The sequence below is a fragment of the Sinocyclocheilus anshuiensis genome, unplaced genomic scaffold, assembly GCF_001515605.1.
Source record: "Sinocyclocheilus anshuiensis isolate Anshui unplaced genomic scaffold, SAMN03320099.WGS_v1.1 scaffold955, whole genome shotgun sequence".
Classification (NCBI taxonomy): Eukaryota; Metazoa; Chordata; class Actinopteri; order Cypriniformes; family Cyprinidae; genus Sinocyclocheilus; species Sinocyclocheilus anshuiensis.
The window spans coordinates 622,158-634,236 of record NW_015546094.1 but is presented as its reverse complement, the minus strand read 5'-3'; the positions used below and the strand labels follow the sequence as shown (position 1 = coordinate 634,236).

Here is a 12,079-nt window from a genome sequence, read left to right as displayed (position 1 = left end):
TTCCTCAGCAACCAGCACGGATCAGCTCTAGGCATGACGACGCGGATATCGTCCTCTTTTGGAAGGCCAAACAAAGTAGTTTCGCTTTCACAACTAAACACACAGCATCTCCACAACATGGCGCCGGCGGCAACAACAATACTACAGCGAGAATAAAAGTTACGCCTTCTTTCTTTGCGTGAACATTTGGGCCGTGTTATGCAAATCTTCCCACACAGTGACGTAGACATGTGGGGGCATGTTAGAACGAGCCATTTTAGGAGGGCGTGGACAAGTCTTAACTTTTATAAAGAATATCTCTATTTGAGACTTTAGTCTTTGCAACTTTACAGATCTTCTTTATGCACCAAGAGTTTGTAACACTCTAAAGAGAAAGGAAAAATTTCAATCGCATCATATGACCCCTTTAAGTCACTTTACCTGTGAAACACATTCCTGTTGAATGCATGAAGTAAGTTACTTTCTCTGTGAAACACATATTCCTGGTAAAAATGGCATTGTTGGTTAAGAAACAGACAATAAAAGTGGAGGATGGGATGGTGGACACAGGTATTATGATGTCAGAAATATATGTTTACATTACAACGTTTCGTAATAAATTAAAGAAAACTAATTTTTTTCTAAATAATTGCAAAAGTTACTTAGACGTCAGGCCAGATTGCATCATGGGGACAAACCTTACAGCCTAAGATGAGGCAAGGTTAAGCGAAGGAGCACACACACACACACACACTGTATCGTCCGCACTGATAAAAGACCTGTTTAATATGAATCAGATCTCAATGGATATGGCAAGGACACAGAGTCTGTGTGCATTATAATGTACCAGAGTAAATACTTATTTACATGTATCAAGCACACACAAACACACAGGCAAATAATAATGTTGCAGTCTGTGTACAGAATTTAACTAGAGGCAATAAATACAACAACAGAAGTGTATAAAGAGCCAAGTGGGTCTGAAATACTAAAGCTTTAAAAGAGAGTCCTGCAGAAAAATTAAAACCAACAGAATTCAGGTGTATAGTTATCCATGCATGACATCACAGGCCCCCTCCCCCAGCCCTTGGGAGTGGGTGCCTTGGAAACGGTCGCTAAGGGAACAGACGACTAAGAAAGAGAGAGGGAGGGAGGGAGAGAAAGAGAGAGAAGGTGAAAAAGAGCGGAAGGAATAAAAGAGAATAAGAAAGCATCCTGTGCTGCCATGCAAAGGAAAAAAGAAGGAAAGCACCAAAAGAGAGAGTGAGAGGAAGAGAGGATGAGACATAAAAGCAGATAATATAGTATCCCATGAAGATTATTAGAAACATTACATAAGTCATATTAAATACAGCTTATTAGATAATGTTTTCTAGCAAGACATTATGAGATTCTGGATGTGAGATTTTATTACATTATTTAAGAGGTGGCATAAGTCAAGGCCTGCAGAGCAGCCTGTGTGCCTGTTCACCTTTTCTACACATCCATCTTAGCACTTACTAATACAAAAGAATGAAAGAAATGAGCCGCAGGACTTCAAATGTCTTTTATATTAATCTCAGTATCTGTAAAACTACACGCTATCTAACTAATGTGAACGCTGATTAATATCTCAGAAAAAATATTTCATTTTGCCAGCCTTTATAGAGGAAATTATTCAGTGTGATGTACTCCAATCATATGACTTTAATGTAAATTTATGCTGATGTAAAAGTTCACATTTCCATTTATATTCCATATTTTCCTGCAGCCACATCCACACGGGCCTGAGACAAGCATCTCCTGTTACATCATTCATGAGCCTCCTTGAATATCAGGCTGCTTGAATACTGTATACATCACCATGAAAACACATACTTTCCACCAAAGGAGAAAAATGAAGGGGTGGAGATTTGCAAGGCCAATAGATCTCACCTCCAATCTAATCTACTTAAAGTATTACTGGGTTCAGTGCATGTTAAAGGGATTGTTCACCTAAAAAAAATAAATTCTGTCATACACACCCTCATGTCGTTACAAATCTGTATGACTTTGTTTCCTCTGTGGAACATAAAAGATTCTTTGATATTTTGTGATACTTTTAAGATTGTTTTGTTTTGAAAACAGTTTTGGTTCCCATTGACTTCCATAGTATTTTTGGTCCATATGGAAGTCAAAGCGAAACGGAACTCTCTGGTTGCTAAAATATCTTCTTTTAAGTTCCACAGAAAGAAAGTCATACAGGCTTAAAATGACACAAGGGTGACAGAATTTTAATGAGTTATACTATTAAGCTCAATGGACAGCATTTGTGGCATAATGTTGATCAGAAAATAACGTTCAATGTTATCGTTATCGTACTTACAATGGAAGTAAATAGGGCCAGTTTTTGGAGGATTTAAAAGCAGAAATGTTAAGCTTATGTATTTATATATATATAAATTAGAAAATTAGACCACAGAAAATATAAGCATTGGTTTTTCACACTAAAATCATGTTATCATGTTGTCTTGAGGCTCTATAGTGCCCCAGATTGGCCCCATTAATTTCCATTGAAAGTGCCTCACTGTAAGCCAGATATTTTAGCTTTTTTTAAACAGAAATAATTGTGTAATCAATATTACGCCACAAGTGCTGTTACCGCATAAACACATTTCATTACACCAAATACACAAAATACTGTTCTTTTTAGCAGCATCATATGACCCCTTTAACTTGTATTGAACCCCAAATAAAACCCACACCAGAGATTTAAATCAGTCTAACTATCTAAATATATTCAAAACTAGAGGCTGAAGAAGAATCAACTTTTTCCCAGGCTCTTTAAGAAAGGTTATGTGATTTTCCCCTTAACTTTCAGAGTGTTTCGCATCGTATGAGCTGTTGGGGTTCGTTAAAACTTAAAAAAGTGGCAGATGCTGCTATCAGCTGCAACACAGCTGGGTACAAAACATCCAACTAGTTCCAGGACCATCCAAATGTGAATTTACAGATGCTTATCCACGCGAACACGAGGGAATGCGGTGGGCACATGAGATAGAGAAAGCAGGGATCCCAAACCAACATCTTCTCATTTATACTGATAGGGCTGTTGTATCTGACTCCACATTACTATTGCAGCATTGTGAGTAAATGGTAGACTACCCCCACCTTCTACCCGCTAGGTTGAGTCTTTAACCTTGACCTCTAGTGCCTCTGCCTCCAGTAATGAAGTCAGCTCCCCCAGTTCCCCATTCTCTCTCACCCCCCGTCTATCTGCCCCCAGCTCTGCTGTCCAGCGCTCCTCTCATTCATAGTAAACACTATTGATTTTTCAGCACAGAGAGTAAAAAAAGCCATGAATTTTAATGCTACTATCTGTCCCTCGCTCGAGCTCCCTCTCTTCCTCTGTCATCCTTTCCTCTCATGCGTTTTCCCTCCATCCCTTCATCCCATCTTCGCGATGTGAGGGAGGGCAGGAATTGAACCAAGTGTGTGTTTGTTGCCTATAAACTTTGGGTACGTGAACGTGTGCGTGCATACGGCGCGCCAGCTAACACTCTCGTCTCTTTCGCCCTCTGTGACTGAGACCGATTGATTTTGCTATAAGCAGTGTTGAGGCTATGACAGGCCAGCAGCGACAGACAGAGGAGCTCATCAACGTCCAATGAACACGGAAAAAAAAATCTCCTTAAAAATCCCTCCATCATGCCACACCAGGACTGGAGGAGAGAGAGCAAGAGATACGGAGAGAAGGACAGGGGTAGAAGATAAGCCTTTATAAAGAAGCTCCATTAAACATCCCGCACTGTAACATCACAACAATACGGAGAGAACAGACAAACAGGTCAGACTGCATTTGTGAGGGATACAATTTCAAAATCATATTATTGTCTGGAATAGACGTTTAACTAAGGGATAATGTAGGCTACAGACAGAGGAGACAAGGAGACTATTCAGCAATAAAATAAATAAAAATAAGTCCAATAAGTACATATGAAATACTCAATTGATTTGAAATTATTTCACAATATTACCTACACAGTACCTTGTAGCTTCCACTAAGGAAAAAAAAAGAAATGATCCACTACCACGTACAAAACAATCAGCCCCGCTACGAGACGAACAATGAAACTATATTACAGTAGTATTAATATTTAAAGGGTTAGTTCACACAAAATTGTGGAAATTCTGATATTTCTTGCTTTCTTATGAGGAGCACAAAAGAAGATATTTTGAAGAATGTAACCAAACTGGGTAACAATTTTTAGAGTCCTTGTTTTACATGTTAAATTTACTTACTAAAGTAATAACAATAAATTATGCATAATGCAAGAACCCTAAAACAAATCCTAACCCTAACCCTAACCCTATCCTTATAGTACACGTTATTCATAATATTACTCAGTACTCAAATGTACAATTACACTGTAACAAGTGTAACATTGTAAAATAAAGTGTAACCTCAAACCATTTTGGTTACCATTGAATTCCATTGTATAGAGAAAAAAATGCTTTTAAAATGTTTTCAAAATATCTTCTATGTTCCACAGCAGAAAGAAATTTAAAAAATTTTGGAACAACATGAGGGTGAGCAACTATCAATTTAAGTTTAAGTTTGCTAAGACTATTTTTACTACAATCGATAACTAAAAAACAAAACGGTGCCAATTGTGTTTGTATGAAAGGAGAAAAGTTGCAGTGACATGAAAATAGTTGCGGTTTCAGTTACCTGGTCTGATATACAGCGTTGCCACGAGCATTACGAAATATCAGAGCACTGAATACCATGAGCAACATCAGAATTTAATATTTCAGAGAACCGTAAAATAATTCCTCATAAAATCTGCAGTTCAATGTATTTTTACGACCATAATCACTTCTGCTATGTTGCCTAAGCTCCCTCATTGTACGTCACCTCGGATACGTTCCACAGAAAATGCAGTCATTCAGCCGTGATCCCTCCAGCATTCCTGGTTTAATGCCCATCTGCATCATCAAATGCTGGACACCAACCGAGCTTATATGCGCTGATGGTAGTAAACTCTCAGTACAAATTGCTTTCGGGGAATACAATTATCCCATCAAAGCATGTATGAGTAAGGCTGTCAAATTAAAGGCAAAATGTCTCAGTATTCTGCTGCTCTGTTTTAATGCTATTGCGAGTGAATGGAAACAATTTGCTCTTATAGAAGTGATGAGAACATGCTGCATAATGGATATAAACTTTGAGTAATCTGATGCAATAGGCATTTTATGTACTCAGGTGCAGAGTACAAATTGGCAAGCCACGTATTGATCGACAAACCCGGATTGAAGGAAACCCTGTTAACAGCAGTCTGTCTGGGGAGTCGGGCTCCATCCCTCCCCTCTCTCCATCTTAATTTGATTGATGATCATACTTGTCACTCAAGGCAGCATGTGGCCAATTACAAGATTTGTACGGGTAGGTGGCTTTCGGCTTGTGTTGTCAGTTAAAAATACTGTGTGGTTGTAAGTGCCCTGTTTGGGGTAAAACGTCTCAGGTTACTTATGTAACCATGGTTCCCTGAGTAGATGCACACATCCTTAAATGCTTTGCTAGTGCTCGCCATAATGAGATAAATAGAGATCGCTCTTACCACAGAAATGCACGCTACAAACAAAACAGTCAATGAAGACGAAGAAGAGAATGATGTGTGCTCCCGGCGCCTATTTATACTATAGTCGCACCGGTAGTGACGTCATGGCTGTCGCCGGCCAACGAGTTGGTGTTTTTTCAATGTATGCTTCAGACACGGGTCACGACGAGGCGTTCCCCATAGCGACCCCTAGAGGACGCAGTTCGAAGTTCCCATGAAAGGGAACTGCATTTATCTTACCTAATTTTACTGCAGTTAATACAGTTTTACATGCATTAAAGGGACAGTTGACCCAAATGAAACATCATCATGTCGTTTCTAAACTCTATGATTTCTTTCCTCTGTGGAACATAAAACAGAAGATATTTGGAGAAATGTTTTAGTGGGGGTTTTGTTTTCATATCAATGAGTCAAGTCCATAACGTTTTGGTTACCAGCATTCTTCAAAATATCTTCTTTGTCTTCCACAGAAGAAGGAAAGTCATACAGGTTTGGAATGATATAAGGTAAACATTTTACAGATGTTTATTTACTATTATTTACTCAAAAGCATCCAGTCAGAAATACTGCATACTATATATGCATAAATTTACACTGCAACAGTAGACCACTAATTTAATCTAAATCAAATTGTATCTATAAGATCATATAATTTAGATGAGAAACATCATTATCATACAATATGAATTAATTCCCAAAATGAATTATTAATAACTAATAAACTAATTGGCATTATTAATCAAAACATGTCACCAGAACACATTTCGACCATGAAAAGAAAGGGGTAAAAGCCCTGAAAGACATTCACTAAGCCCTACATGTGAACGGGAGACCTTGAACGCTATAAATCTTAAATGAAATGGAGGAAGAGAACAGATTTAGGTCTTGAGCTTGTTCATGAGGAGTGAAGGACATAATCAAAGAGCAAGCTTTTATTACACATTCTCTATTATAAACACACACACACACACACACACACACACACACACACACACACACACACACACAGACACAGCAGCTGCTGAGAGGACAAATTACACTAGTTTATGCCCATTTTTCACCTTACAGAGTCAAAGCAGGAGCCAGATTTTAAAAAGTGGCATAATTCTGTGTCAATCCATCTGTTTACCCCACACGCTAATCTAAATTTCTCTCATTACATCCATTTGGCAGTAAAGCCACTATGCACCTGCCATGTCAAATATCAACACATTCATTCATGTCTATTTACGCTCATGTTTCATTCTAGTCCCGATCCCTCCATCCATCTACACACACAACAGTTCTGTGTGTCTGAGGTGAATATAACAATCTCTCTCTCTTTCTCTCCCCAACACATGTGCACATACACACACAAATACACATGAGCCAGATAATCACACTAAATTAACACAGCAGCGCTGAATCTGTGTGAGTGCTGCTGTACTGGTAGGGGGTGTATTGACCAGGTGCCGTCTCTCACAGATGTGTTGATTAAGGGCCTGTCTGAACACTTCGCCTACTTTTGCGCCATCATGTAGCCACCAACGCCAGTGTTTTTGTATGAGAAAAAGAAAAAACGAGGTAGAAAGACAGTATAATAATGAAAAGATTTGCATTATCTGAAGGAAATACCTGTGCTTGCAAGGCAGCAAAATGATCATGTTAAAGTATTAAGTGAGGTCAGTTCAGTCTAAATGAAATGCTGCACCACAGCAGCTTTGATGCTGCGTGTGTCTTGTTTTCAACCGACTGTGCGCAAGAATTAACACAATCACTCTGCAGCGTCAGGCAGTGTTTCCCAACACTGTTCCTAGAGGCACACCAACACATTTTCAAGCTCTTTCGAATCAAACACCCCTGATTTAACACATCAGCTCATTAATAGAGACTCGAAAACCCGATATGGGTGGGTCAAATAATGGAGACATCCAAAATGTATACTGCTGGTGTGCCTCCAGGAACAGGGAAACACTGGTGTAAAGGGCCGTTCACCCAAAATGCATTTCTGCAGTCCACTTTTCCATTGTTTTTCTATGTAAACATTAAGCTAGATGCCCATGTTTGACCATTGCACTGAAGTTTCACGTCTTTTGCAGTGTCCCATGCATGACACGGCATTCTCAATACGTGGTGCTTAAGTAAAACGTTTTTTCATTGCATCTCACATTTTTGTGTAAATGCATGTTTTTGTGTAAACTGTGTAAATGCCCTTTAAATGTGGTTGTAAGTAAATAATTATGTGAAAGAAAGACAGAACCAATCACAATTCCATATGCAAATGTGTTTAAGAAAGAAGACCATTCAAAATCCACTACTCAAAATTACAACGCAGTCAGTTACATTTTGTTTGTCATTATGTCAATGAGTATGTTTACATGCACAACAACATTTTTTGAAAAATTAAATTCATTATAAAAACTTGACAATACAAGAAAACAAAGTTCACACGAATTTAAAACTTGAATTTTTGAACTGTTTATGTTTATAAACTGATACAAGAACACAGTTAAGGTTTACATATGGCTTATTAAGCACACAGTTGGTATAAAACTGCATGTAAATTGACAGATCTAAATTTCTTAAGGTTTACATTATAGTGCATGAAAGGTTGAGGGAATAGTTAGTGTTTTTGGTTGAATTCTTTTTTAGCAGTTTTTGAATATTTGAGGAATATCAACTTGCAAGCACTTGTGAGTATCTTTCAACTTTGTATGTGACAGAGAGTTCAGTCTAAAATCTTCATCATCAGTTTGCAGAGCAGACTCAAGATGCATAATGTCTTTCTGGTTGTATAAAGAAGACACAATGTGTGTGTGCTTGTAATGGTCACTAGGAGGAAAGAACTCTAGGGAATGTCTTACAGAGTGAAAAGTCGCGTCTTCCAGTAGTGCTAATGAGGGGAAGGGTGCCGTCAGTGTTAATACACTACAGAAGGTCAACCCACACAGATGCAAACACATTTCTGCTCTGCTGAAACTAACAGTACAACTAAAAGACCTGTGGGAGTACTGTCACTAAACGAACATCATGACGACATGGCATATCAATCAGAGCAAGAGAGGGTGGAAGAGTGTGTGTGTGTGTGTGTGAGAGAGAGAGAGAGAGAGAGAGAGAGAGAGAGAGAGAGAGAGAGAGTGAAATGCAGTAGAACATTCTGTATTGACATCTTCCTTATATCTATTGATTCCCCATTATGTTACTAACAAACCCAAGCTGACATTTTGTCATTGGCAATCATCTTAACACCAGGACTTGCCCTGATCTATAAAAACACTTTCTCTCACATTCGCTCACACAAAGCTACCAAAAATAAATATATAAATAGCTACAAAAATATATGGATTCCATTTTGGACACTGTCAGCTGTCATTATGACAATGAAACGATTATCTTTCAGTACTTTTAAAGTCATTTTATCCTAATCGATCAAATACATTTTTAGTTCTTCTTTCTCTCTGTTGAAATCAGTAAAAACAGATAGGACAGATTTTCTTTGGTTCATAAGTCATGCAAAGCAGAATGTTGCTTAATGTTCACTTTTTTTCTCTCTCAGTCAATATTCTCTCATTTTCCAGGACCTGCCTGTTACTGTAATGCACATAAAACTTTAATGGAGCCGTTAATGGCAATAATTCCCGAGACCACTTACAAGAATAGGTCTTGATTATCTCTATCTCTGCATCTGTCCATGTCTATAGCCGCTATCTAATGGGAATAGGGTGTAATAGCTGCATATATTAGTAACTGGATCATAGTTAATAGGTTCTGCTCTCTCTAATGGTGATTAAGAGGCTTTGATGAGATATGCATATTTCTGCTGGCCGTAATGGTATTTGACAGCATAAAATGAAGGACTTCTTCTTTCAGATTTTGCTGAGGTTTAGTTGACTGTGAAGAACAATTTACATAACAAACGTTTGTCTAAAGCTTAGTCAAAATTATTTCAGTTTTGTGAAATTATTAATCAGATAGTTTTCAACATGCCATTCACCCACTTATGTGAAATAGGTGCCAAGTATGTAGATCTAAACAACAAAGTTTACAGCCTTGCTTATCATTCATACCTAATGAGCTAGACGACTGCATCCATACAAGCTGTGCCAAGAGCTCAAGATCACCTCTCACGCTCAAACTCGGTTTTCCATACTCGTTCCCATTTTTCACTGTCATCTGCACCTACTTTCCTTTAGTGGTCCACAGCTTTTTTTTCTGCCTTCTTTTTTTTATCTTCTTTTGACACTCGCTATTTTTCAGGGAAAGGGGCATGAAACTCCTTCTCCTCTCCCTTGGCCCTGTTAATCTCTGAGGGGAAGAGGCTCATTATCCTTCCCCTTTACCATCCTGCATCATTCTTCTGTCTCAAAGCCCAAGAAAACCTGTAAGACTCTGAATTATGCAAATTCTGAATTGGTAAAATCACACAGCTAAAGAACAATGCAATCCCACTAGGTAAAATGAGGTTGCAAAAAAAGTCTGAATAAACTTTACAACACTTTCTGAATGCATAAAAATGAACAAAAGTAATTTTTTAAGCACCATCATGGTTTTTATACCATAATATAGGCAAAGGGTCCCGTATGCAAATAACTAGTCCAAAAGATTTTTTTTCTTCTTCTTTTTAGATTTTAGACTGAAATTCAACCAAATTTATAAGGGGAACTGTATCTTGTTACAAATATTTGATGCAATCCCTCAGTTAATGTGCTCATTAAAAGATACTTAAAGCATAATATTTTACACCAAATGGCATGTACATTTTCCAACATATAATCCATATAAGCTTTATATAAAATAATACAAAATAAACACAGCATAAATTATACAGAAAACAGTTTCTGTATTAAATTACTGAACAATTTCATTGTATTCTCAGACGTCACATACCCAGTAAACATAAGAGCAGCTTGCTTATGCAGTTATGCCTCCTCAATTCAGACTACACCCATCTCCTCCTACTCCACCCCCGCCCTCCTTCTCCATCCCCGATTCCTTGCGTTTTCATCTTTATGTAGCCACCGAACAACCGGCAAGTTCCCGCAATGAAAACAATAACGAAAACAGTCGTCGTTTGCCTTTCGCCGTCTCTTACTACAAACGACGAGGTACAAAACACATCATACACATATATGTATGTGATCATCTATTCAAAGCGCTTATAGCCGATCACACGTGCAACTATCTACCTGACCATCACACTATACATCTGTATTTGTGAGCCAAACATAAGATGTTTAAATAGCACAAATGCTCGTTTCTCTGTTCTCTGTAGCTGCTCTGATTCTCTCCTCTCTCCCCTCGATCCGCCGGCCCCGGAATCGATCCTGCGGAGATCGATAAGTTGGCATGAATATTCCCAGCTCACCGCGAGTTTAGTTCGGGGGAGACGGAGACAGAGGCAGAGGCAGAGGCGAGAGGAGGAGACGGACGGATGCGGAGCCCTGAAGAAACTAAGCACAACGAGAGGGGAATATATTTAGGAAACACCTTGACAAAACAAACCCGACCTGAGCTGCATTTTGAGGCGCGATAGCGCAGTGCTAGTTTTGCTATATACAAACTTGACTCGCGTCGGTTGGACTAAACTGAAAGGTTGGAAAGGGCGGCAAGCGCGCGCGACACAAACAGAAAACGGCAAAATGAGGATGTTTCATTCACACGATGGATACGGGGATTAGGCCACTGAGCGCGGTCACTGGATTCGGTGTTAGAAGAAAGAAAGGGTGGTTGCTCTGGAAGAAAGCCTTACCGGAGTGAGAGCGCAGAGCCAGCGGCGACTTGAGGCGCCAGGCGTGGAGATCAGAGGCAGTTCTCGGCAAGACAAACGGCACCGGCAAAGGAACAAACATGATCCGTCTTCTTGTCTGGTTCTTATCAGATGTTCTTTTTGCTGTTGATTTTTCTTTGCAATTTTAGCAGTTGTGGCAAGATGCTTTATCTCACTTTGGTTCCAGGCGTTTTCGACACAATACCTTGTTATTCATAAAATTGCGTTTATGCGTGGGTTTTCCAGTTACATTTTTTTAATAAAAACCCTTTCCTTTTTCGCTTGTAGTTTACTTTTGATCTACATGCATAGATACGCAGACGCGCGCAGCCCGACTGTATTTTCCCAGTGCGCGCACACAGGCGGATAGACGGATTAAAACAAGACAAACGTGGGTTATTTTACTATTACTTTCACGTTTGTCTATTCGTTTTGGTATTCAGCTACAGTATTTGGTATAACTGTTCGATCTGCTTGCCGAACATATATGTTTCTGTCACTCAAAGGCATATATTTACTATGTTTGCGAACGTCAATAAATGCATATCTCCCGTTGTAAACTGAAGTGTTTCTGTCCTCGTCGACACTGACCACCGTATGTTCAGCTGGCCTGGTCGCAGTCGCTTTAACTTTGGTTATCTGCTTGTGAAATAAACTGACGGTTCTGCATTTGTTCTAATAAAAAAAAAAAAGATTTCACACCCTGACTGTATAACGTATAAAAGACAGCGGATACTGTTATTACTTGGATATGTGGTGCATTTTTTGGTGAATT

The 12,079-nt window shown here is 38.9% G+C and overlaps 1 protein-coding gene across 1 annotated transcript in view; it reads right to left on the bottom strand.

Moving 5' to 3' along the window:
* The window catches only part of LOC107700139 (POU domain, class 2, transcription factor 2-like), a 49,996-nt gene extending 38,174 nt beyond the window's left edge, over positions 1-11,822 (bottom strand). The window contains exon 1 of the mRNA XM_016501678.1: positions 11,287-11,822. Coding sequence (XP_016357164.1) covers positions 11,287-11,386 — 100 coding nt within the window. The 5' untranslated portion in view covers positions 11,387-11,822. The remainder of the gene's footprint in view (positions 1-11,286) is intronic.
* Positions 11,823-12,079: the final 257 nt, after the last annotated feature.